Below are 24,691 nucleotides of genomic sequence, written 5' to 3'. Positions count from 1 at the left end.
ATTATGCACATACAATTTACATAATCATTCTTAATACATGTAAGTCTGTTATGCACAAAATACGAAACTTTCTAATTTTATTTTACTATCGGGTTGAATTGTGCCGGTAAAGCGCTGCAGGTTGCCGTGTACTGTGCGGTAAGAGCACATTCCAAATTAATTACGGCTCTGGGCCATTTTAATCAGACAGTAGTATAGTACACTCATTAAGTAGGTTGCGTTTTGCACGGCCATGCGATTAACGGCAAAATTATCGACGATTTTAACGTTGTTAATTTAACGTGCCGTTGATTGGAATAAGAGGTTGCGTTATAAACTAAGCAATTTACTGCTCCTGCTATTAACGTGAGGAACCATGATTGTATCAGACAGTCTCCGTTTAATATTTTGTATCAATGTCAAAACCATTTCGTTTACCATTGTAAAAATAACAAAATCCAGATTTATTATGTGGTACAAAGTCACTACAAACACGTTTACAGGAAATGCGATTTGAGTTTTTCGCGAAGACGTTATACAGAGCTGTCATTCCATTCTGGAATGCGTGACTCGCTGTTGCACTTGAAAGATGGTGAATATGCACAGCACAGGCTACAGAGTTGCTATAGCACGTTGCTGCAACAGTAAAGTATTAGTTTTTGCAATAATTTTTACATTTATGAAAAAGCAAATTATTTTCTTTTCAATGTAACTGGCAAAAAAATAAATGACAGCAGTGCAAACGTCGAAACTGGTACGATTTTCGAAAATTCGAGTCGAGTGGACAACTCAGGATTGAATGCCCAGGCAGAAATTCACTCGGTAGACTGTCTCGCCTGCGCAGTCTTCGTGCTCAATGGTGTATATGGGCCCGGTCGTTCATTACTGAATTTCAACGTCGTTATTAACGAAACGATACCCCCTTCGTTTCGTTAATAACGACGGGTATTGCCGTTTAAACGTTCGGTAATTGTACGCCGTCGTTAATTCTGTCGTCAATCGTACCCCTTCGTTGATACCGCAACCTGCTTATTGTCTGTACTTACGTAGTCCGTGCGTAAATGTCAGTTATGAGATATGCTGTACATACTTATATGTACAGATATTGTATAATAATATAATTAGATCAATACTTGATGTAAAGCTGTTAACGTCAATAGTACTCGTGCTCCGAACGCCATAATTATATGAACAACTTATGTATTATGAAAACTTTTTGGAAGAAGTCACATTTTGGGATCTGATTTGTAAAACTGCAGACTACAAAACTTGGACACCTGCGTACGGCGCAAGGTGACGGTTTATCGAAGTCAGCCATCATATTGGCGTTGGTTTCTGTGAGATCTCTGGATTTCACTTTCTTGCTTGAGAACGCTTTGATTTTTAAGGAAAATTCTAGAATTTCTAAGGATTCTAATGATACTAAGGACAAACTGGTCAGAGTGCCAGGAGGTTGGGATATCCATTGTTCAAGTAGTGTTATATAACACAACGCGCATTAATGGTAATGCGGGATTGTGTGCAAAATCAACAGAATCCTGGAAATTAAAAATATGTTGCATTTCTGGTTTCATTATATTTGGGTGACCAATCCGTTCGCAACCTGTCACTCGATTCACGACCTTCTGCAATACCATTCAGAACACTGCCTTTTGCGCGCACTATCCTGTGATACGATTCACTCCGTTTACGCCTTTTTGGATTTTTGTTTTCGTTTTTCACCGTTTCGCATGAGCAGAGGCGTAGAGAAACTTTGTGATTTTTTTCCAAAACCATAATTTTGCAAAGTTCTAAAAAATTACATGATAATATACTATGTAAACCTAAATTTCTGGAATTTACATACATGAACTGATTGCGGAGGCAACAGAAATGGCACATCATTAATTTAAGAAGTATTTACAGAACTTGGATAACATAGCTAATAGCACTTGGACTGGATAACATAGAACTTGGATAACATAGCTTAGTTAAAAACAAACAGTTGGGGCAGAAATTAAATACTTAATAAAAACAAATCCGTTTCGCAGTTGCCGGTAAACACCTTATGTATTTTACGGATTTGAAGGCAATGTCGAAAAAGGTTGTGCACGAAAAGAAAGGTAGTGCGAAAGGTTGTGAATCCAGTAAAAGGTTGCAAAACGTTGTGAGCGGAGTTGTCACTTTATAATCTTATTACATTACATTTTAGAGTGCTAGTTCCCAGCGATTCAACTCGCTGATCTTGTTCGTGGTATGTACTCTTTTTGAAATCATTGAATTCTGCGAGAGAAAAAGCGAACAGTTGTACGCATTTTTTCTGAGTAGAATTTGCCATTTTTTACATAGTAAGTTTGAAATTAAGTGGCTCTTCTAGGTTCTTGACAGATGGAACATTTTATTTTGCTTTGCTTCAGATTTTAATGGAGGTTACAAATGACTGTAAAGATGAGAATTAAAAACACTATTTAAAAACAGTTAGTTAAGATCGATGCTCAAGAGAAACCATTATTTATTTATCTGTGCGTTATAAATTTATAATGTGTACTGTATATGTGTCGTAGTTGTAGGATCCAGTTACTACTATATGGCACTGTTATGACTCATGATATGCTGTTTCTGGCCCACTTATTCAGCGAGCGAAAAATGTCAATGAATCCAGTACGATGGTGCTCATTGGTAGCCAGATATATAAAAAAGTTAAAAGAGTAATAGGAGAAAAATATGATATCCGCAATGTTGGCTGCCATTATTTGTGAGGATTCATCGAATTCCACGGAGTGAAAAAGGCTGGCCCAGGCTAATGTCCGATAAACAAAGCTGGGGAACCTCGATACAAGGAAGAGAAACGCGCTGCCGAGCAGCAGCAGATTACTGTATCGTTCACTTGTCGTGTGTGTGCTGTTAGCGCTCTGCGCCATTCGCATTTTTCCCACTTCCGATTGGTTCCTCCGCGTCAAGAGCACGACAAGGGCAAGATTTTGGACAAAAACAAGAAGAAACACCAGTGCACTGACCACGCCCTAAGATACAATCCAAAGGATCACACGTTAGATACGCAGTACAATACATACTAAGGTTAACTACTGCATTCGTTGAAGAACCCGCGCTAGGCATACTTGCGCCACTTCCTGTACGGATTTCCATTGAATCAACCAGAAAGGAATCTGTTCTGGTTTAGCCCAAAGGTCACGTTTGAAACAAATGGTGTTGGCCACGAAGAAATGAACCGCGAATGCTGCGGAGAATGTTGCCAGCACAAGGATGATGATCTTGGCGGTGTTCGGTCTTTGAAGCCACTTATAGGTGAAAGGGGCGTTTAGAACTAACAGGCGCTCTAACGAGAACACCACCAGAATCCTGAAATAGATTTACGAATACGATCAAAGCCAGAAGTAGACATCTGATAGATGTTTTATGGAAATGTGTACAACTAATCAACCGTAGGGCAGCAAATTTCTCAATACTGTACTTCGACGTTTTTTCGTATTCTTGGCACTTCCACAATACGGATTTACGTACCGGACACCAAAGTCACGGTATTCTCTGCGTTGTTCCATATTAGAGAATTTGATCATATTTTTTCATCTCGAGTACAATTTTGTATAACAACACTAATCGTAACGCAATCATTTTTTGAAAAGTTGTTGTCATGTGGAACAGCGCAGAGAATAACGTGTCTCTGGTGTCTGGTACGTAAATCCATATGCATGTTTGGAAAATGTCGGGAATGTAAAAAACGTCGAAGTATATAAATATACAGAGATAATTACCGGATGGAGATGTTGCTTACCAATCCGCCAGGTTTGCGCACGTCTCTTGACCCCAGGTAACGGGACCAGTCAGACCGGATGTTATGGCATAATTTCCAATACTTGCATAGGATAGATTTAGTGTGCTGCTCATTTCCCAGAAAAACAAAGGAAACCACAGCCATCTACAAGACGACAGAACCGCGTTGTATATGCTTACGATTAGTCGGATCGACAAGAAAGGAAAAATAGGAAAACGGTCTCATTTAGAAACTTACAAAACTCCCAAGTCAGTGATGGCGGTGGCGATCATGTAGCAGTTCGCTGATGATCTGCGTTTGTCCCGGACAAAAATAATCAGATTAAATATATTTCCCACGGTGCACAATAGGAGCAGCACCAGATAAGAGAAAATGTAAAAGGCAAACGACCGATTTAATTGCTCCTGATTGTATGTGCTGCCATTCTGTGTGTCGGATGCGACGCGCCAGTAATGGGAATCATTCAGATTTGGCATCACTTGGCAGACATTTATGATAACCGTATCGTTCTTTATAGGCAGCATGGTTTTTGTAAATGTTGGAAAGGTTTATCTGGGATTTAGCTCCTAACAGAACGTTGTTTAAATTTAACATACAGTCGCATCTCTCTTTCTATCTAAAAATGTGCTTTTATTGCTAATTCAAACTAAGGTTGATTTCACAAATAAATAACCAACAGCATCAATATACCCTGAAAACGCAGTGCAGATTTCCGCTTTGTTGGTTGTCAATCCTGGAAAAGAGTGACTGTGCCACACAAGTACAACAATGTGTTTAGCAAACCGCACGCTTGCCTCAAGGCGTTTTGAGAATTTAATTTCCTCATAATTACGCGCTTTTACAGTATATTCATTACATTCAAGTGCGGATATGATGAATTTTGCGCATACAACGTGAACGTTTATGGGCCAAAATGACTTCATGCTTTACCTGCTTAAGGGCCGTTTCGTATCATTACAAATTCTAATTCATCCCTTGAATGAGAAGGTTCATTTTGTCTGTATCACGTCTTTTTGAATTAAAGTGAAGTACCGCGGTGCTTTAAATGGCGAATTTCACTAAATGTTCAAATTTTTTGACATATTTAGGCATTATTGGAATACCTTACCGAATGTAACCCGTTTTATTTTTCTTAGTTTTTTACAAAATAAAATCCCGTATTACGTTAAAATGGCAAATAAATCTGTGCTTTTGAATTATATGCGGGCCCAAAACGATTAAAGATTATCGCTTTTCTTTGACACGATACCCACTTTTAGCGCAACCAAAAACTGCCCACAAACCTCGACGATGCGCTGGATTTGTGATCAGATAAACAAAAAAATTAAACGAATAGTAAGCGATAAAGAAAGTATCCGCAATATTGCCAGCTAAATCCTGAGCGGAATCATCAAAGTCGTAATAGCCAAAGAAGCTCTCCCATAACAAAGTTCGGTAGACGATACTGGGAAACTTGGAAGATAAGAAGAGTAGTGCGCTGTCGAGCAAGAGGAAATTGGTATAACGATCACTCGATCCCGATGTATTACTGCGCCGGGATAGGCGCATTTTGGTCACTTCGGATGTACTTTGTCGCTTAAGAAAAACCATGAGAACGGCATTCTGGACTAATACTAAGGCAAAGGTCAGGATACTCACAATCCCCTGAAGAAGTTTTCGAGCGTTACAGAAACTGCCTTAATAAACGCTTTTATGTGTACCTGTGCCAATTCCTGCACCGTCTTCCATCGAATCAGCCACCGGGGAGTACGGCGAGGATGCTCCCAAAGGTCATACTTCCAGCACGTAACATTCGCCACGAAAAAATGCATGGCAAATGCCGCAGATAAAATAGCCAGAACACCAACAACACCGCGTGCCACCGTTTGCGACTGGATTCGACGGAACACGAAAGGTCGTGCTAGAACCAGTAATCGTTCCAAGGAGAAAACGACCAGAATCCTGGATAAGTAAGATCAGTATTAACAACCCAAGAAGCACGCATTTGCAGACGAACATTCTGTAAAACATAGTCCCTGATATTTGATGTGTCGCCAAAGTTACCAGTCAGATAGATTAGCACAGGTTTCCTGAATCCACGTCACTGGACCGGTAATGGCCGTGGTTATGCCGTAGTTGTACAGTGTTGCATACGGGAATCCAAAAGCGTGGCTGATTTCCCAAATAAACAGCGGTAGCTGAGACCACCTGAAACATCAGTCTGCAGTTTACGATTAATCTGATGAAAGGTCAGGCTACTGGTAACTTAAGCAGTATGCCTTACAGCACTCCGAGATCGGCAACAGCCGTCGCTGACATGTAAAAGGTCGCGGAAGACTTCTTCTTCCCTCCAACAAAAATTATCAAATTCAGCACATTTCCTACCGTACATAGGAACAAAAGAAGCACGTAAGAAACAACGTAAAACATAAAAGACTGTTCCGATTGCAACTCTTTGCCGCCGTACCAAACAGTGTCATCGACAGATGTATTAAAATTAAACTTTGGCTACAGCCAGGCAAATACCCATGAAAGCGCTTTTATTTTTCTCTGCGCCCATGTTTACGCAAGCGTTACACTACCAGTAAGTAGTGTTTGGAAATTACACATTTACGGAAACTTGTCATAGCAGGCTGCAATTAATTGAATCTTGATAATTTTACAGTCCTGGAGTCAGAGAGGATGACAGTGCTCTACATTGCATCCTGCAAACACTTGTGCATACGGTTTCCTGAAATAATGACAGGAAATAAGGTGTGGGTGTGATTTCTGTCAATGTAAGCCTTTTAGAGTGAATAGATTCTAACAAGTAAGCCATTAGTGACTAGTCAAGCGGTTACACCAATTGGTGAAACGTTAACTCTTGCGTACAGTACACCAATAACTGCATTTCATTATACTGTGTTTTGCTAAACGATAGTAGCGTGTAAATCGATAATGCGGTGTAACCTGTAATTTATTGAGAGACCGGAAGCGAGGAAAATTTTGGTTTTCTCTCCATTCGCTGTTATGTTGCGGTGCATAATCTTTGCGCTCATAAGCCATAGCAGGTAAATGATGACTGCACTGGCGATGCGATATTGGAACTCATAGTACCACCTTTCCTCGAACATTTTTAAGTGAAGGCTTAATGACAGCTTCAACTGAGAATTGTATGTTTATCAGTTTGTAATCAACAGTTTTGGTACGATCGATCGAGCGCTGCAATACCGTTTGCTGATAAATGTGTAAACTTTACGCATTGTTGCGAAATTGTAAATTTATATGATTTTGGTGTTCCCGATAAACTGTATTTTATTGTCCTTCCACGTTTTCTCAGCGTGCATCATCATACAGTGTTAACGATGTATTCGAGAAACGCCGACATGGTTTTGGGGCATATGGCCAGCCTCGTCTCGGCCGCGGAGTTTCGTGGAAAACGTCAGAACATGCTCGGCCACCGGAAGGAGCGTATACGTGTTATCGCGCGCAGTGCCACCTGGTGCGTGGCCAGGTGACCCCCTGATTCGTGGCCAGGGGGTCGAAGACACCTGATACGTGGCCAGGTAATACCCTGATTTGTGGCCAGGGAGCGAGATGGATCCTGTAACGTGGCCAGGATGTTGCGGCTGCCTTCCGGTGCGGTTCTGTGCGTACCATAGCGAGAGAGCAGCGCGAGTGAGGAGGTGCCCAAAACAGATGTGGTACGCGCAGACTTTGCGGGCGAATGTAGCGCTTGAACGAGGACGACTTCCATCGTTCCCGTTCACATATCACTTCAGTGGACAGGCCATCAGCGGCGGCCGAAGTGGCGCCGCCAATTCGAAAGGAATGTGATGAGTAGCGGGCGCGATCCTCCCCATCTGGAAGGGTTATCTTCAGTGCATGCTTAAGGTCAAAGCGCGTGAGAAAGCGGCCGCTGCTGTTGATAAAGAATGGCAGGTCGGGAGGCTGTCGATGCTGACGTTGTTGTGCATAGGTAACACAGGCATTGTAGATGATCGGCGCTTCGCTAGCGGACATGAACAGTGTGGTTTCTTTCCTGTGCTGGTCTGTTTTCGACTGTTTAATCGAAAGCTGCAGCACAGTGTCGTTCCAACACACGTCTTGCAGCAGGAGGGTAGCCGACGGGTTGAAAGCTGTCGGGGATGGCGAAGTCAGTTCCGAAACGCGGAAGAGGAAACGATGAGCCATCGTAAAGGCGGCCCAAACCATTTGCTGGTCGTATTGTATTAGGGACGTTAGGTGCAGTTTGCTTGGAAGGCGTCCCAGCAGTTCGGAAGTCACCGGTAGGCGCTGGTCTGGTTGTGTTACGGTCATCCGGCAGGCGCCTTCTACAATCTGCTTCAGTCTGGGATTGGCTGTCGGGTCCGGCATGTTTTGCGACAAGTGGTGCCGGGCTACAGCGGATGAAAAAACATTGATGGTCGAGGATGAGGACTTCCGGTTGAACAGGTGCGCTACATAATCTTCCACAGTCTCCCGAGTGGCGGGCCATGGCTTTCTCTTCGTTAATCTGCAAAACTGCTCGAAGCTTCGCTCTCCATTGGCGTAAGCTCTTCGGGTAGCAGGAGCCACTCCGGCGGTAAATAGGTCACCCGCGGTGAGACTGTTATTGGAGGCTCTTTCCTCGTCAGGAACGGTCGCAGTCGTGTAAGCAAATCTGGCGGTGTTATGCCGTCGACATTCGCCAGCGGATAGAGTTGACGAAAACGTTGCAAATGCAATCGGGATAACGCGTCAGCAATATTGTTATCGACACCCGCAACGTGCGTTATTTTTATTACAAAATTAAACTGAGCAGTGACAAAATGAATTCTACGTATAAGCTCCATCACCGCTGGGTTCCTGCAACTGCTTGACGACCATGTCTGAACTGTTCCAGTATTATCGCTGTGGAACATAACGCGTTTCCCATGAAACTTTTTATTCCACACAACACATGCTACATAAATCGGGTACATTTCGAGAAACGTTATCGGCGGGCTCAATTCAAGCAGCCAAGTCGGCCATGCTCCGTGAAACCATTCACTACCGAGTTTTCCCCCATAACCTATCGAGCCTGCTGCATCAGTTTACAAGTGCAGTACACTTGCTGGTAGCCATTCTGGCTGCACAAACCCGGCCGTCCCGTTCCATGCCGGCAAGAACTCTCTCCACCACGCGATATCGCGACGGAAACCGTCGGTCAACGTAATTCTGTGATACAGCCGGTTTACGTTACAGCTCAGCTCGATCATGCGTCTCAGAAAAATTCGGCTAGCAGGTATACATTTTGTCACAAAAGATAACTTTCCAACAAGGCTTAAAAGCTCACGCTTTGTGCATTGCGTACACGCGGAGAAACTTTCGAGCAATGCCGTTAACTCCGTCAAACGAGCAGCCGATACTGATAGCGTAAATTTCTCGGTGTTAATTTCGACACCCAAAAATTCTATCACTGTAGCTGGGCCTACCAGCTTCTTGTCATTTATCGGAACGCCTAAATACTTGCATACTGGCTGAACCTGCATCACTAATCTCGCACAAGCTGGACTTGCTGGCTTATCGCACATGAAATAATCGTCGAGAAAATGCAAAAATGTATCGCTACCAGTGCATTTTTTAAATATCCACTCAAGGGCGCTAGCAAACGTGTCGAATAGAAATGGGCCTGATTGCAAGCCAAACGGGACCACTACATCATGGTAAAACATTCCTTCCCACTTGTATCCCAGTAGGTGCCAGTCGGCCGATCTAACTGGCAAATTCCGGAACGCGCTTTCGATATCAACTTTTGCCATCAACGACCCTCAACCATGAAACATCACCATTTTAACTGCATCATCTACTCCTATGTATGTCAGCGAGTACTTATCTTTCGGGATATAGTCGTTCACGCTGAACCCAAATGGCTGCGACAGGTCCATTATTACCCGGTGGCCTGATGGTCTTTTTGGACGCAGCCCGAGCGGATTTACGACGAAATGCGGGTGCGGTTCCACATGAAAAGGACCTTTCGTGTGGTTGGTATTCACTTCTTTTATGATCATTGCTGTGATAACGTATGGGTCAAGAAGAGCCGAGCGTGCGTTTGCGGTAAATCGGCGAATTTGCGGGCCTTCGTACCCAATGGCAAAACCAAACCTGAAACCCTGTAAAAGGAAATACACAAACTCGCGGTCATTATGCGCTACCATTAGTTCAGCGAGTCTCTCGGCGGAAACGGGCGTCGCTACTTCCGGCCTTGGCGTTGACGTTAGCGGCAGGCTTATGCTGGGCTGAAACGTGCTCGTGGACGGTGTGGTCGGCCGCCCTGCATGTTCCACATAAGTGCTTGAAGCAGCAGTTTGACCCGTTAGTGCATCTCCCGTTGTTCCAGTTCTTGCACAAGTCTGGCGGGACGTGTCGAAAGGGCCGACGCCGACCCCCCTTGGCGTCTTTTTGACCGTGTGCAGTGAACTGGAGCTTTTTCAGGCAGTCCTGATCCGTATGGTCCGCAATGCTGCAGTCGCGACATAATGGCAGATGAGCACGAAGCGGATTTCGGGCTATACAGCCGTCCAGCAGGTTTCGGTCCAGCAGGTTCCACTGATCATGGTTGGTGACATCACGGATGCGGCATGCACGAAAGGTCTTATCATACTCCAACCACACCGGCGGCAGGTAGACACTGTTACTCGCTCCGGTGCTGTTGGATGGCGTCGCCTGGGCCTCGTTGACTTTCTGAGTAAGCTGGGCAAGCTGGTTCTGCTGATTCATCATGAGCTGAAGCAGCATAGTCGTTTCCGTCGCTGGTGGCTGTGGAGGCAGTGGTTGTGGTGCCGCCGGTGTCGACAAAACAGGGATGACGTCCGCGGCCTTCAGCGCTAACAACGACTGCAACTGCTGTTTCGCCATGGCAATCCGAGCATCCAGATCTCCTGCGCTTTCCGCGCCAATACTTTCTCCAGTTGTTGTCGGACGGGTAACAGGGTTCGCGCGCGCACGTGGACGTCTGCGAGCTGGCCGTGCCGCAAGTGGTTCAGGCGCATTGGGTCTCCTACCGCGCCGTCTAGTCATATTATTAACAGGAAGATTACACACGTTAACTTTCAATGATCAATATCAAACTCTGACACACACAACAATGAAGATAACAGGCAAAAGAATCGCACATGCCGAAAAAACACTGATTCGATAAATGCAACTGGGCCAGCATGAGGTAGAACTGACGGTTAGGTAGTCCGTAGGTAAAATGGCAGTTTTGCACACCGTACGCAAACAGGTGACGTGATATAGCATACGGTAGCGATGTAGTACGTAAAGTGACGGCTTTACTCGTACTTTCTATTATTCACTGTACTTTCTCGACGTTTCTCTTTTGTGTTCGGATTTACTTTCGGTTGTTTCTACACGGATGCGCCGTGTCTATATAAGTCCGTGAGTGGCAGTACTTTGGGGATCAGTTCTCGCATTATGAGTTTGGCAGTGATCGGAGTTTCTAATTAAAATAAGTCTCTGTTCGGGGCACACACGGTAGGTTTTCCGGTAACCATAACAGTAGCCTACCGTCATGGTTTTCATCACCGTTAGAAGTTCGTGTGTTCGCTAAGCACAACGATAACGCTCGATACACAGTTCGGCTCGGGCTCGGTCCGGTCTCACTAAATAAAAAATTGTGAAGTGAATTTGCAAGAGCGTGACCGGTGTGACCGGTGTGTTAGTCCCTCACAAAATAAATTGTTTCTGGATGTTATTTCTCTTTTATTGCTTGCTCAAAATATTTATTAAATAGAGCGATGTTTTAAGTGCTTATCTGTTTTGACAAAACGATAATCCACTAATTCCACGGCTCACAAGATTCTACCGGAGATGCCCAACGATACCAACGCTTTCTATCGTTATCTACGGTACGGTACAGGCAGAAAAACGGTAAATTTGTGGTGAGTCATACCGTTACCGTCACCGGAAAACCTACCGTATGTGCCCCGAACAGAGACGTCGGAGATGCAGTTCTCGCTTCGCTTAGATTCGTAGACTTAGTTATGCCACATTGCGATTATTAGCTCATTCTCTGTCGTTGAGTAGGTCGGTAGGATAGATTATTACGGTAATTATTCCTATCGTACTGATCTCTCCGTCACAGGAAAGGCAGGCGATTCGCTGGCACACATGCTCGTGGTACATTCCAGGAAGGAGGAGAAAAGCATCCGTCGGTTCGCTCAAAGTCCGGCGGCTAACATTGATGTCCTGTCCAAAAAAAGAGAGCAGCTCTTGCCGGCGTTTCTCTCGCATTGTTAAGACAAGTTAGCGAGTAAACGCAAACTTCAGTTATTCTGTCGGATGAATTTGACCGGCATTTAGTTAAAATACATCAGTAAAAACAGCTAGACGCTTCCCGGCTTCAGCGTACGTAAAAATGTTTTTTTTTAAGTTTGAGTAATTTACATGCAATCCACGAAAAGCACCATTCACAATTTTCCAGAATACTAAAGTAAAAGGTTGCTACGGTGAGGTAACGCTTCGTTTCTGTTAACCAGAAACAATATTTCCGAGAAAAACTCTTCCGTTTCTGGTACAAAAACTGAAATACAAAGCAACCTTGAATCACCAAAACAGATTTAAGAGGAAGAGAACGTGCAGAGACTAGACGGGAAGATGTGTAACCGTGTATAAAATCATTTCCCCGAATACATTATATTTATATTACCAAAATGTATTAACGAAATTCATCTGAAACATCTCGCATTTGTAACTTGCAATACGTACATTATACAACCATTTTTCTATCTGTATCGTTAATTGTTCAGCTTCGCGCGGTATTGTGCAGCAGACAATAAGAATGAGGTCCTCTACCGCCGAACTGTGGCATATCCCCATTCGCTGCTCTATCAGTTATTGGTTTGAATTACGAACATAGAAAAAATCAAGCTGGCAGTACGGAAAATACTGGAGCATTAACAATTCGTAGTGGAACACCAGTTCGACAGTTTATCAAGAAACGCGTCTCGCTAGGCCGGCTTTGGCCTACATACAGTCTGTACTGCTCGTACATAGTTTTCTTCGGAAATTTAAACCCACCGATAAAATGCATAACAACATGTGCAGCCAGTAAATACAAAGTATAAGCATGCTGTAGTAAATAATTACATATCATGGGTACGTCTGTGATATGTGCATCGGCCATCGGGTTGCATGGTCGAAACACACTGTAGAAGAAGTTCCAATCGTGTGCGCCTCCTGCGCACATAGAAAGCTTAACTACTCCCGTAAGAATCAGGTAAACAGTATCGTGAACAGATCACCGCTAGTTCGCGGTCCATCCAGCCGAAGGTTGATCTTGCTAATGGGATTTTGTCGCATCTGCGTCATGAGAGTGCTGAGTGTGGCCATATTGGCTCCTATGGTGTTCGTCGAGGACAGGATGCCGGTGGAACTGCCGACAATACTGTTCGACGAACTGGCTACACTGCCGGAAAACGTGTTGGCGGACGCGACGATGCCGGTCAGATTGCTCAACAGACTGGGTGACACCACGGCCACGGCATCGACAATTTTTCCCAGGGAAGTGCCCAGGGATGAGGCGCTGTTAATCAGACCGGTGAGATCCTGTGCAGAGGCTACCCAAAACAAAACCATATATACGAGTACGATCATACCACGATGCTGTCAATTAAAATTAGTTACAGTATATTATAAACGTTCAATATAATTGCCATAATGTCATTATAAGATTACCAATTCTCAAAATTTGCACTTTATAGAATACACACCACTGTATGTGCACGCACAGAAAAAATATGACGCATGTAAGATAGGTTAATTCAAATAATGTTTTTTTTTTATTATGAGCTGGGTAGTCAGACAACAGATTCGATTGTAGTTGTATTTTTAAGTAAGTTACAGAACTTAAAGACTGTAGATTCTGATGTTGAGACCAATTTTTATTAGTACCAAATATACGCTTATTCAAAATGCATTCCGCATATGACTGTTTTTAGCAACCGGATTTTTCAACAAATATGGCTGACATGATTATTAACTGGCCATATGCCCCTGCAGAACGTTTAACTTTTTTTGTACGTAATTGTCGAGCCTTTAACTGTCGAGCCTCAATTTAAGCTCAGAAATTTTGTGAGTCAGCACTAGCTTCCGTTTGCCACTATTTTATACAATATGCGGCAATCGTTTTTTTTTAAATGATTATAATAGCAAAATAGCCAAAATTATAGGTACAGTTACCTGTTTAGAAGCAAAAATAGATGTAATTACGAGTATTTAGCTTTTAAATTGCTGATAGCATCATCTAGTTAAAGGTTCGAATTTCAATAATAACTGAGCACTTACTGCAGCCTAACATCCCGATAGTAATCACAGCTACTATTATTCCATTCATGATGACAGTTTTAAAAGATACGAGTATAACTCGATATAATACTTCTCTGCAATAAAAAACTCACAGCATTTTTCACGGTCGTCACTCGGATACAGACGCATAGCCAAGACAGTCAAATAATCTGAAAATATTTTCCGTAAGCTGATGATGCATACGCTAAACCCTTGAGCAAATAATACAGCTACAACAGAGCAAAAAATTAGGTTAACGAGATTGACGAAAAAGGTTACGGAAGTCTATCAAATTATTATGCTCTTATAATTTGTGCAGAATGCAGGTACTTAATTATTGTCTTGAAAATATATCGTGGAACTCTAAAGAAAAACTGAACACAATCTCTTCACGACATCACCTGCAGCGCTAATCACGTATTACACCATGACCATGAATTGCAGCAAGACCATGTTATTACATAATTACAGCAATTTATTCTAATGCTTAATGTGAAGATTCTGCACATCTGCAGGCTCAAGCGACACTACAGATGGGATCCAAGAATAAGCAAGCTGCAGCCATCGATTAACAGAAACCATGTTAATCTTTTTCCGAAACCTCGAGCGCGAAACTTACTTATCGATACTTTGATACTCGTTATTACTGTACATGTACGTACTGTACTCGCAGTCTCGTAGTTATTAATCCTGCTTGCGCATGGACGGCATGGTGTTCTAAGAAATTAAGGAGTTGCAGTTTAAATAAAAATAATATGTGAGTTAATTTTTTATAATTAACAAGTACAGGTATGTGAACAATTAATGTTTTCTGCTACTTGTGCCGGTATTACTAAAACCACGGAAACGCTCTTAATCACAGAAAAAATAGTAACAACTTCGATAAAACACCTCTGGTTACACAGGTCCGACATACAGTACGCATCCCCTACTTCCGGTTAGAAGTGTTTAATGCCAACGCCAAGCAAAAGTGCTCTAAAATAAGAGTTCATTTACAGCGATCTTGTTTATAAAAAAAAGAAAAACAATATACGTCAACCAACTCTGCACAGCACAGCAGTCACAGGTGCCCGCTACAAACAGAGAAAAAAACAACTGTAAACACAATATTTGCTCTCTTCCTTTCTCCATTTAATCCAACTACCGACAAACGAGCAACGACACATGCAATACGGAAGCGCCTCAGTAATAAAGCCACAGCATGCAACAGAAGACGGTCATCCATAGAAAAGACTTTGTAGGGTTACTGTACAGCTCTGGATTTGTTTACACACAGGATACAACACACATGCGCGCGTCTGGGTCGCGTCGGCTGTGTGTGTGTTATTTCGGCGGTGTGTAGCGGGAGCGTTTGAAGGCGGCCGGCGGCAGACTGTCCTCGTCGTCGTCCAGGTCGAAGGCGCTGCCGCTGCTGCGCTTATGACGCCGGATCTCCTCCGTGACGAAGGCGTGCAGATCCACGGGACGGCCACGCGGCGGAGAGCTGCGCGGTGGCGACCGGTTGACGCTGAAGTGCGACATGGCCACGTTCAAACCTAAAATAAAAATAATATTATTATCGCAAAAATATTATACGTACCTCAAAAGCTGTCATTATCAGAAGCCCGAAGGTATATCGCTTCCAGTTATACCTTCGAATTATTTAACCGATCGGCCATCGAATTAATTCACTGGGAGGAAAATAATAAACAAATATTTTAAAAAATATTTTAAAAAATAAAAAATATTTTAAAAAACAAATATTTTTATTTAATATAATAAACAAATATTTTAATTATTTAGATTAAATAAAAATTACCAAAAACAAGTGTGCACCGTGTAAGACAAATTAGATAACTGAATTAACTGCCGACCGATAATACAGAACTACGATATTAATGCCGAAAGCGAGACACACATAGGTCTCCCGTAACTCGGCGACTTGGATGGAGAAACGACAGCCTGTTGACGATTAATACAAAATTTAATAGAAAGAAATTAAAAAGCTAAGCATATTTACGCACGTAGTAATCAGAAAACTCCCTTCCAGTAACGTACTTACCGATCCGCATATAACGACAGACACGCAAAATATAATGACTTTATACGAGTACTTCTATATTAAACTATCTATATCTATGACTTCATATCTCTACCCACTAAATTTCTATAATATTATCTTTATATTTCTATATTAATTTTTATTTCATTAGTTTTAAATGTCGCAGTATCATATTTAAGCTTTCCCAGTTACATGGCAAGCCAGGACGAATTAGCTGAAACTCAGTATAATGCAACAGCATAAACTTCGCTTGCGGAGAACGGACAAATTGGACGCAACTGAAAAATGAAACACCATTAGCGCCAGCCACTTACTGGAGACATGCAGCGCATCCTGGAAGGTCTGCAGATCACCCAGCTGGTGGTCGGTGGTGAGATGGGCGTCGTTGCCGGCCAGACTGCGCTCCATGGCCTTGGTGGGACGTAGTTTGATGTTTAAGGCCGCGGGATTCTTTGGGGAATAGATGAAGTTGATCAGATCATCCGTGCGGATGTTCTTGCGTGAATGGTAACGCGGATCCTGCACCAGCCACTCCATCACAGCGCCGTAGGCCTTCTCCACGCCGGCTCGGTAGCCGCTATCATAGGAACGCTGCTGCAGATCCAGACTCTCTATAAATACAATTAAACAGGAATTACTTGCGTAACTATATCCACATTTTCTTGAGAATTCTATCATTCCTGCTATGCCAAATTCAATTTATTCCTTCTGCGTTCAAATGCGACCACAACCAATTTTATCTTCTCCTTTTTTACAATTTTTTCAACCGGCATCTGGCTATTCAAAAGTTCCTACCGAACTTTAAAAATACAAGACAAGATGGTAAAATGAATGGTAAATAAAAACAGCCACTTTCGCAGCCAACTGAAATGGATGAACGGATGGCAGTTTAACAGAAAGGAAACGCAACCACACGATCATCAAACGCACTATAAAAACAGGTCTGCCTGGCTTATAAATGCAATCATATGAACCAGCAGATCGCAAAATATTAAGTACGAAAAGGGTGTTTCGACGTGTACTTGCGGGCGACAATTTGGAAGAATCTGTTATGTACCTGTATTTCATGAAATAAAAATTCCACTATTTGGAAGAAATAAAGAAAAGTTGGTGAAAAGTTACCTCAAGATACCAAAAGGATCGCACGGTAAAGTAAATAGAAAATGTTTTCAGATAATGAATCATAAAGACGACATGAAAACTACGACGGCTACACTTACAGCGAACATAACTAATCATAATTAAAGAAAGAAAACTCAAAAAAAAACAATACTCCTACCTTTATACAGCAATGAAATGGAGCGGGCTGCATTCTGGAAATTATGCCAGTGTCCGTCCTGTCCGGAAGAGCGGGCTGAAAAAAACAGAACTGCTTATTGAGGTACTTTCACCTCGTCGTGAACACTCATTGTCAGCGTAACATCAACAGGAGCTCATGAATGTGGCAACTAATAGAACACAAGTTACACAACTAAACTGAACTAATATTACTACGGCGATTCCACTAATACTTATTCTCGACATCACAAGACAACAATTTTAAGAAAATCGTATTTTCAAGAACGAACAGGTTGAACTCCTTTAAGAAAAAAACTGTAACACAGTAACAGTGTAACGCATTGCTTTTTCAAATAATACAAAATTAATGCAAATTTTTAACAGCAAAAACAATCACAAATTGCAAAAGTACGAGTAATATCGCACACATCATAGCCGTTGCTGGATCGAAAATAAAAAATAACACATAATTTAATTCACGTCCTAACACAGTCCGATAAACTAAATTTTAATGCACATTTACGTTATTTTTCCTGGCTTTGGCTGCAGCATAAAAAAGTTGTACATAGGAATATGAAAAACTGAACGTGAAATTTGTGAAAAGTTAACAAATGATATGTCTGTAATTCGCCCTGATAGACAGTCGAATAGGAGGAGGGTTCTCCCTTCAGTGTTTTAGCATGACCCTGCAGACACCTAAACAGTCTTTCCGCCCAACCTCTTAACCTTCAACTTAAATTTTTTTCTATTTTCAGTATTTTTTTTCAATCATTTTGTCACCATAAAAAATGCCCACAGGGCCATAGCGCCCTGACTGATGTATACCTTGGTACAATTTGGAAGTGCTGGCCGCAGCATCTTGAAAGAGAATCCAGGTGTGGGCATTTTGAGCATACAGGTCCTGACTGCCCGAAACGGTGCGTGAGGGTCGTGGCTCGGTTTCTGTGGGAACAGACGTTAAGGGGGCCATGGAGAAGGAGAAGGACGGGTCCGCAGACGTCCCGTCGTCCTCGTCGTCGTCGGGCAACGCCAGCAGATGATGATGATTGGACTGCGGACTGGAACGCTCGTTATCACCAAAATCCATTCTTCTATTCGTTGATCGAATGGGGAGACGAAGAGTAAGGGGTATACTAGAGAAATTCAGGAGGCATCCCGATTCAAGGAGAACCCATGTGAAATTAGTATCACGTTTATTACGACATCAGGAAAACTCGCAGCAAGCACGTTGTCAGCATGGCAAAAATTCGTGCAGAAATTTTCACTTTGATTTTGACTGTACAGCAGTGTGTGGTAAGGCATGACTGGTGAGGCGATGGAATGTGGCGCAAAGACGTGAAGCCATGGTTCACATTGAGTGTATCAGGACATCAATACGGCGCTGTATATCCTCGCTCTGTTTCCGTGTGGGAGTGTTGAACGGGCGTTACAGCGATAGCCATACCATCAAAATAGTTTCTTCTCATTAACTACAACAATGATTACGGTACTATACACTAATTTGATTCGTATTCTACTCGTAGTCGTAGAAAAACAAATGAAAAGCAGTTTTAAAAAATATTTAAATTATGTAAGTCACTATTGCCCACGAACAAATTAATGCAGTTAAGCATAATATGATAATTATTAAAGTAAAATGTTAAAACTGCAGGCCGGTAGTGCAATCAGTCAATCGCTGATCCAATCGTTTACTTAATTAACACAACTGCAGTGCAGTAATAATTCCAGGCTATGGTGACGAGAACTCATAACTATTATTATAGAAATATTATTATTGAATCTTCCATAAAGCACCGCAATAATACGAGTAATATTAACAAAATAATGTATACTGGTATCCGAAATAGGCCTATATTGCGAAACAATAATATTATGTGAGAAATTCTATCAGTGCGGCATTGCATTTAAGCGATAATTATGCGAGCATGGGCATGCGAGCACATTTAATTTTATGCTTTTAGGTACACTATACTGTAACAACAGCCTATCTGGCTGCTTTTCTAGTGGGGTGGCGATCAGACTTTACCACGATTATGCGGCTGCAATGGGATGAAAGGTGGTACGGCCGGCAACGATGCTGGCCGAGGACGCTCTTACTGATGTAACTCAATTACACAGGTGGCTCCGATTGGGATGACGCTGGTTCATCCCAAGCGGTCAAACGCAACAGTGTAACTCAAGACATGTTTAATGGCAACGGCGTTCAAGAAACAGAGCAAGGTTTAGGGCAAGAGTTTAGGGTAAGTTGATTAAGTAGATGCAAGCTGTAGCAAGCTGACAATGGGCACAAGACTGAATTCTAGAAATTCATGAGAAAGGAAACTAGCCCTATTAAAAGTTTTTGTGTCAATGATAGGTTTTTCAGCACTTTTTTTCGTACGTTTGGTGACACGTGATACGTGTGATTCACAATACCCCTTAAATCGTTACGTTTTTATCCTGTGAGACAAATTTGTCCGCTCAACGACAATTTTTAGTTTTTTCCGACTTTTTTGTACTAGTGCAAAAATGTACTTTTTGACGGTAAAATGTGTGTTTCGTATATCAGGTCACTGCCAATAATTACTGCGAATTCAGTAGAATATATATTTATATTAATCGTTTGCTGTAGCGAATCATGTTATTATACACAATTTTGGACGTTGCAAAGTTATCAGCGCAAATTTAATTGGCTCGAATTTTGATAATCAAGAGCACTAATGAAACAACTGACAAATAATAACCTTAACAGAAACAAAATTAACGCTGCATACTGAACACAAGTACACTTAGAAGAAAACTAATTCACCATTCTAAAACAAGAACACACCGCTCCACTGCAATGCCAAAATAAAACCACGCAGCACATTACGATACATGAAGATGAAATAAAATAAATGTCGCAGTGGGCTGTATATTGTAAAAAACACGTGTCCAAAACCCGAAAGTCTAAAACCTTAAGAAAACAGCTTCTCCATTTCCGCAAAAGTGCGAATGCGGTCGCTATAGCTTTTCCGCAGCTTTTCCTGGATCTTTTCCACGTCCAAGGTCTCAGTCCATCGGGATGCCGGGTCCCTTTTGATCATTCGTCGCTGATGCAATTTCACGTGATCTATAAAAAGCGGTATACGGTTAAATAAACAGAATATCTAGTTTGATAAATGCAAAACCAGCGAAATTTTGTCACTCGTTACAATATGCAGTGCTGTACAATGACAAGTTTTTTTTATTATGCTTCATGTATATTTGTGTAGGCTTTGTACTTACTCCAGAAAGCGAGCCAGTTGTTTTTTCCCAGCACCTTAGCCAAACCGACACCCTTCTGCTTGTGATTGTACGCAATGGCAAGGTTCTCATGGTCCATAATGACCTTCATTAAAGATTTGGCATATTTGGAAGCGCGCGTAATCTTGGGATCCAGTTTCAAGTCGTTCAGCTTGTCCACACTGATAAAGATGTCGCCGGCTTCATCGAGCTTTAAACAACCGTTTTTCTTCGCCTCCTCCTCGGCCATTAGGAAAGTAAAGGGAACACTCTTGACAACTGAAAAAGATTTAACAATTATCAATGGAAGTAATCCAGTGCATGGAAAAAGTCTAAATCAATTGTTCTGTATATATAACTTTTATAAGAAAGTCTTTTTAAGGAAAATGCCACTGTACCATAGCTTAACAAATGGGATACATACACTAAAACTTCCGCTTGCGCGCCCTCCGAATCACTTTTTTTAAAAGCTTGTGTCATATTGAAGCAGAATAATTTGTATACAATGTTCTGAAATTCGTTTGCGCGTGCAACATCTGGTTGCCGAGATATTGCACATTATAAAATGGCGGAAAATTTTAAATGCATATGCATTTAAAGTATTTTAATTTCAAAGTACTTTAATTTATGCATTTAAAGTATTTTAATTTCAAATGCATTGTTGTGAACCAAAAGTCTGGTTGTTATCCGACCTTTTCGAAACTTTGCTATAAAAAGCACACTGCTGTAAAGTCGAATGTGAACCAAATTCAGATCCATAGCATTTTTCCCGATTTTAAAATTATTTTAAAATACTTTGAAATTCATTTTAAAATTAGATTTTCAGAACAACATATACAAATCATTTAGCTTTAAAATGACATAAAGTTTTAAAAAAAGTGATTCGGAGTGCGCGCAAGCGAAAGTTTCAGTTTAGTGTATGTATCCCATTTCTGAAGCTATGTACCGGGTCATTTTTGTGATTGTTGCGGCGCGACTCATGCAAAAAAAGATGTTTACAAGGATGGTAACTATTTTGTTACCAATCCTTTACAAAATATCCTTAACGCCACGATGAAACAGTTTGGAAAGTACAGCTTACGCAGAACCGAATGTGGTAACGTCATGCGCGACGTTCAAGACGGGAAACGATTTCGTCAACTCCAAGCACGATACGACGACCTTGTCATTGTTATGCATAGTGACGGCGCAGTTTTGAGTAAAAGTACCAGCAAAAAATTATATCTCATGTTCACTCAGTGTCTGAATGTACCGCTCGGGCTTCGGCTGCCGATATGGTTTTTGCATACCATCTGGGCTGGCAGTGAACTTCCGAAAGACCGTGAGCCATTTTTGATGGAGCTCGTGCGACAAATCCAGTTATCTCAAAGAGAAAATGAAAACTTTGCACCGGTAAGCACAGTAAAGCCTGCCTCTACATACATCTTAGCAAACACACTTAAAAATGTATACGCTTAGACATTAACCGGCTTGTTTTGTAAAACTGCAATATTGGCGGATCTGTATATATTGCGAATACTTGTGTATTTTGAAACTCACTGTACTTCTACATAAATTTGTATCCTAACTAAATATCCCGACATGATATTTAGCACAAATTGACCTGCTACTTACGTGCAGTACTTATATGCTGGCCTTCTAGTGTGCTACTCGTACTTCAGTATTATTTTTACATAGCTAAAATGGAAACAGTATTCTAACCTGTTGTAAAATACGATGTAAATACGTATAAGTTAGCGGTATATATATAAATAAAATTCTAAAGTGTAGAATTTTATTTAGGTTTGTTGGAGTGACTGCGAAGGCGTTACCCACGAGTCCCAAATATTGCTACACTCGTATGTGGCTGACACTCCTGAACGGTCAGCGGTATCGGGACAGCTATCGCATAGTGCTAAGCAGTCGTGTATGTACTGCTTGCAAATTGGAGTTTGCATCAACCACAGAATATGCTTCGCTTTCAAACCCAATGCGGTTCTAAAAACTCACGACAAGTTGCAAGAAGCGGCGTCAGTTTGGGAAACAATGAATACCAAACAAAGACAGATTGCTCTTAAAGAGCATCTCACGTTCGGCATGAAACGCCCTACGGTGCTATCGCAGATTGAAGGTTTTGACCTTGTCGAAGGATTTGTGTTGGATATAATGCACCAGTTCGATGAAGGCGTTACCAAGTACTTACTGGGACAGTTATGTGAACAGGACTCTGTCTTACGCCTTCCCAAAACAAAAATTCAACAAATTAACGAGCAATGGATGTCCGTTGTGATTCCTGGTCATCACAACCGACCACCACGAGATATTCTTGAGTATAAAAGGATGAAAGCACATGAGTTAAGATTTTTTATGCAGCATGCCGCGCCATTTGTGTTAAGAAACATCTTACCGGAAAACGTTTACAAAGTTTTTTGCCATGCTTCGCGTGTTATTTGGCTGTGCACGAAAGAATCTATCACGACAACTGATATCAACGAACTTCGAACTCAGTGCCATGATTTCTTAAAATCATTTGAATCATTACTTTGGAATTTGCGAGATGAAATATTTTGTCCACTTGATGCAGCATATTCCATACGCGGTTGAACTGTTTGGACCGCTACATATACTATCGTGCTACGGACCGGAACACAATATTGGCAAGATTTCTCGACGCGTCCTCGCAATGAATAACACCGCTAAGCATATCATGAACAACTCTAATATGTTAACCACCTGCGCTCTCAAATTAAATGAAGCACGGAATAACAGCACAGGCATTAGTGCGACGCATCATGCGGTTTCCGCCGTACTCGGACTGTCAAGGTTAATCCATTTATCATATTTTATCATGTTATGAAATCGCTGATTAAATTTTTGGCTGATCCAACTTCATAATTATAATTTTTATGACTGCATTACAGGCTAAAAGTCGTAATTTAATATTCTGCTCTTAATCTACAACGAGACTATTTGATGTTTCAGAGAAGCCGAATTTTTGCCGGAAGCTGGAGTATCCGGCGCCCGCTGCACTTTTATCGGCAAGGCCACTCCCCTGCCAGTTCATCATACGGTTTATCGCCTACTGCAAGGACGTTTACATCGCTCAGCGCCGCAAATGTTTACATTCCAACGTTGTAAAGTGGAGAATGGTATTTTTGTCCGAACAAGAGAAAGAAACGAAGGTTATTTGCGGAACGAGTGCATAGTGTGTACGGATGACGGAATTGTTATCGCAGTGGATCACGTGATTGCTGTTGTAGACGACCGCTGCGTGATCATAACCGATTCATTCGTATCCGGTCATTTGTTATTACGTAATGATAATTACGGTCCTGTAGCCGGCACACGGGAAGCGAAAATTGACCACATTTTCCCAGCCACGTTGGATGAACAATCAGATCTAGTGCTTTTCGAGACGAAGTCCATCAGTAAACAGATGGTATTGCTACGCCCACCTAAAGATGGAATGTACATAGTTAGCCCGCCATCGAATCAGTTTAGATTATCGTGATTAGGATATGCGCAGTCTGAAATTTAGAAATTAATACTGTGCATCGTCTGCTACATCAAGCGCGCTTAACGGCAATGTTTTGTTATCTTCGGTAATTACGCTAATTAGTATTCTGCTCAAGAATTGCCGATATCCGACATTATTTTCTTGTGGGTAACTTTTTTTGTGTACTGCCGATGAATTTGTCGTTAAAACACAAATGTTTAATCTGGTCCAGATAAAGAAGTACTGTGTGCACGTTAGCATGTCCGCATGGAACGTGACTTTTGTGAAACGTTATGCAAAAGTATCTACCACATCAGTTTTTTCGTGACTCACTCAGCCAGAACGCATAAGTATGTCTGATAACACAGAAACTATTGATAGGGTAGCCGGTAAAGTGGACAAATTCATAACGCGATGGAAGATGAATCATAACGGGGTGGTCTTATCGTTCGTACAAATACTATCGCTACAATACACTGTAACATTACAACCGCTCAATTCAGGGCTGCAGTAAAAAATTCCACGTCGTTTATTCACCTTATTTGCATTTAATGCGCGCAGGCCGATATACCGTACTATACTGCCCAGGTATTATATATACAATATTATTAAATTTTTTTATACCTGGGTATAAATA

The 24,691-nt window shown here is 41.8% G+C and overlaps 7 protein-coding genes and 1 long non-coding RNA gene across 11 annotated transcripts; 2 read left to right on the top strand and 6 right to left on the bottom strand.

Moving 5' to 3' along the window:
* Positions 1-2,539: 2,539 nt before the first annotated feature.
* On the bottom strand, positions 2,540-4,380 carry LOC129597753 (uncharacterized). Its single transcript, XM_055495423.1, has 4 exons — positions 3,989-4,380; positions 3,752-3,895; positions 3,078-3,318; positions 2,540-2,981 (listed from the first exon to the last, which is right to left on the bottom strand). The coding sequence occupies exons 1-4, from the start codon at positions 4,273-4,275 to the stop codon at positions 2,562-2,564; spliced, it is 1,092 nt and encodes a 363-aa protein (XP_055351398.1). The 5' UTR covers positions 4,276-4,380; the 3' UTR covers positions 2,540-2,561.
* An 813-nt stretch (positions 4,381-5,193) lies between these two features.
* LOC129597763 (uncharacterized) lies at positions 5,194-5,845 on the bottom strand. The gene is made up of 3 exons (XR_008691606.1): positions 5,795-5,845; positions 5,452-5,692; positions 5,194-5,395 (listed from the first exon to the last, which is right to left on the bottom strand). It is a non-coding gene; the product is annotated as an uncharacterized LOC129597763 (long non-coding RNA).
* Positions 5,846-6,010: 165 nt separating this feature from the next.
* Positions 6,011-8,086, bottom strand: LOC129593302 (uncharacterized). The gene is made up of 2 exons (XM_055489549.1): positions 7,426-8,086; positions 6,011-6,111 (listed from the first exon to the last, which is right to left on the bottom strand). Exons 1-2 carry the CDS (start codon positions 8,084-8,086, stop codon positions 6,011-6,013), a joined length of 762 nt encoding a protein of 253 aa, XP_055345524.1.
* Positions 8,087-12,654: 4,568 nt separating this feature from the next.
* Positions 12,655-14,324, bottom strand: LOC129597770 (uncharacterized). 2 transcript variants are annotated; one of them, XM_055495450.1, is made up of 2 exons: positions 14,131-14,324; positions 12,655-13,290 (listed from the first exon to the last, which is right to left on the bottom strand). In XM_055495450.1, the coding sequence occupies exons 1-2, from the start codon at positions 14,165-14,167 to the stop codon at positions 12,947-12,949; spliced, it is 381 nt and encodes a 126-aa protein (XP_055351425.1). In that variant the 5' UTR covers positions 14,168-14,324; the 3' UTR covers positions 12,655-12,946. The 2 variants fall into 2 exon arrangements, with proteins under 2 accessions (XP_055351425.1, XP_055351415.1); XM_055495440.1 differs by having other exon boundaries at positions 14,018-14,317.
* A 625-nt stretch (positions 14,325-14,949) lies between these two features.
* On the bottom strand, positions 14,950-18,593 carry LOC129595352 (HUWE1-associated protein modifying stress responses-like). Its single transcript, XM_055492341.1, has 4 exons — positions 18,162-18,593; positions 17,338-17,412; positions 16,373-16,669; positions 14,950-15,552 (listed from the first exon to the last, which is right to left on the bottom strand). The coding sequence occupies exons 1-4, from the start codon at positions 18,421-18,423 to the stop codon at positions 15,341-15,343; spliced, it is 846 nt and encodes a 281-aa protein (XP_055348316.1). The 5' UTR covers positions 18,424-18,593; the 3' UTR covers positions 14,950-15,340.
* A 1,412-nt stretch (positions 18,594-20,005) lies between these two features.
* LOC129596517 (uncharacterized) lies at positions 20,006-23,007 on the bottom strand. Of its 3 annotated transcripts, none has more exons than XM_055493829.1 (3): positions 22,762-23,007; positions 20,583-20,858; positions 20,006-20,427 (listed from the first exon to the last, which is right to left on the bottom strand). In XM_055493829.1, the coding sequence occupies exons 2-3, from the start codon at positions 20,827-20,829 to the stop codon at positions 20,273-20,275; spliced, it is 402 nt and encodes a 133-aa protein (XP_055349804.1). In that variant the 5' UTR covers positions 20,830-20,858; positions 22,762-23,007; the 3' UTR covers positions 20,006-20,272. The 3 variants fall into 3 exon arrangements, with proteins under 3 accessions (XP_055349804.1, XP_055349813.1, XP_055349794.1); XM_055493838.1 differs by having other exon boundaries at positions 22,966-23,004; XM_055493819.1 differs by lacking the exon at positions 22,762-23,007 and adding an exon at positions 21,661-21,915.
* Positions 21,648-23,162, top strand: LOC129596498 (uncharacterized). The gene is made up of 2 exons (XM_055493800.1): positions 21,648-21,971; positions 22,362-23,162. Exons 1-2 carry the CDS (start codon positions 21,684-21,686, stop codon positions 23,160-23,162), a joined length of 1,089 nt encoding a protein of 362 aa, XP_055349775.1. The 5' UTR covers positions 21,648-21,683.
* Positions 23,116-24,236, top strand: LOC129596508 (uncharacterized). Its single transcript, XM_055493810.1, has 2 exons — positions 23,116-23,381; positions 23,541-24,236. Exons 1-2 carry the CDS (start codon positions 23,116-23,118, stop codon positions 24,067-24,069), a joined length of 795 nt encoding a protein of 264 aa, XP_055349785.1. The 3' UTR covers positions 24,070-24,236.
* Positions 24,237-24,691: the final 455 nt, after the last annotated feature.

Source organism: Paramacrobiotus metropolitanus, unplaced genomic scaffold, assembly GCF_019649055.1.
Source record: "Paramacrobiotus metropolitanus isolate TYO unplaced genomic scaffold, Prichtersi_v1.0 Parri_scaffold0000003, whole genome shotgun sequence".
Classification (NCBI taxonomy): Eukaryota; Metazoa; Tardigrada; class Eutardigrada; order Parachela; family Macrobiotidae; genus Paramacrobiotus; species Paramacrobiotus metropolitanus.
Note: the sequence above shows the minus strand (reverse complement) of the source record. Positions and strands in the feature narration are given on the sequence as shown.

Excerpts from the sequence above, each read along its gene's own strand:
- LOC129597753 (XM_055495423.1), bottom strand. The coding sequence starts at position 4,275 with ATGCTGCCTATAAAGAACGATACGGTTATCATAAATGTCTGCCAAGTG. Across the intron at positions 3,319-3,751 it reads TGCGCAAACCTGGCGGATTG|GATTCTGGTGGTGTTCTCGT; the intron begins GTAAGCAACATC and ends AATCTATTTCAG. Across the intron at positions 2,982-3,077 it reads CCGTACAGGAAGTGGCGCAA|GGCGTGGTCAGTGCACTGGT; the intron begins GTATGCCTAGCG and ends ATTGTATCTTAG.
- LOC129593302 (XM_055489549.1), bottom strand. The coding sequence starts at position 8,086 with ATGCCGGACCCGACAGCCAATCCCAGACTGAAGCAGATTGTAGAAGGC. Across the intron at positions 6,112-7,425 it reads GCGCTACATTCGCCCGCAAA|GAAATGTGCTGAATTTGATA; the intron begins GTCTGCGCGTAC and ends TATGTACGGTAG.
- LOC129597770 (XM_055495440.1), bottom strand. The coding sequence starts at position 14,066 with ATGAATGGAATAATAGTAGCTGTGATTACTATCGGGATGTTAGGCTGC. Across the intron at positions 13,291-14,017 it reads TATCGGGATGTTAGGCTGCA|CCTCTGCACAGGATCTCACC; the intron begins GTAAGTGCTCAG and ends TGTTTTGGGTAG.
- LOC129595352 (XM_055492341.1), bottom strand. The coding sequence starts at position 18,423 with ATGGATTTTGGTGATAACGAGCGTTCCAGTCCGCAGTCCAATCATCAT. Across the intron at positions 17,413-18,161 it reads CACTTCCAAATTGTACCAAG|CCCGCTCTTCCGGACAGGAC; the intron begins GTATACATCAGT and ends TGTTTTTTTCAG. Across the intron at positions 16,670-17,337 it reads CATTTCATTGCTGTATAAAG|AGAGTCTGGATCTGCAGCAG; the intron begins GTAGGAGTATTG and ends TTGTATTTATAG.
- LOC129596498 (XM_055493800.1), top strand. The coding sequence starts at position 21,684 with ATGCGCGACGTTCAAGACGGGAAACGATTTCGTCAACTCCAAGCACGA. Across the intron at positions 21,972-22,361 it reads AAAATGAAAACTTTGCACCG|GTTTGTTGGAGTGACTGCGA; the intron begins GTAAGCACAGTA and ends AATTTTATTTAG.
- LOC129596517 (XM_055493819.1), bottom strand. The coding sequence starts at position 21,685 with ATGACGTTACCACATTCGGTTCTGC. Across the intron at positions 20,859-21,660 it reads GTTACCACATTCGGTTCTGC|TTGTCAAGAGTGTTCCCTTT; the intron begins GTAAGCTGTACT and ends AATCTTTTTCAG. Across the intron at positions 20,428-20,582 it reads CAACTGGCTCGCTTTCTGGA|ATCACGTGAAATTGCATCAG; the intron begins GTAAGTACAAAG and ends CGCTTTTTATAG.
- LOC129596508 (XM_055493810.1), top strand. The coding sequence starts at position 23,116 with ATGAAATATTTTGTCCACTTGATGCAGCATATTCCATACGCGGTTGAA. Across the intron at positions 23,382-23,540 it reads GCCGTACTCGGACTGTCAAG|AGAAGCCGAATTTTTGCCGG; the intron begins GTTAATCCATTT and ends TTGATGTTTCAG.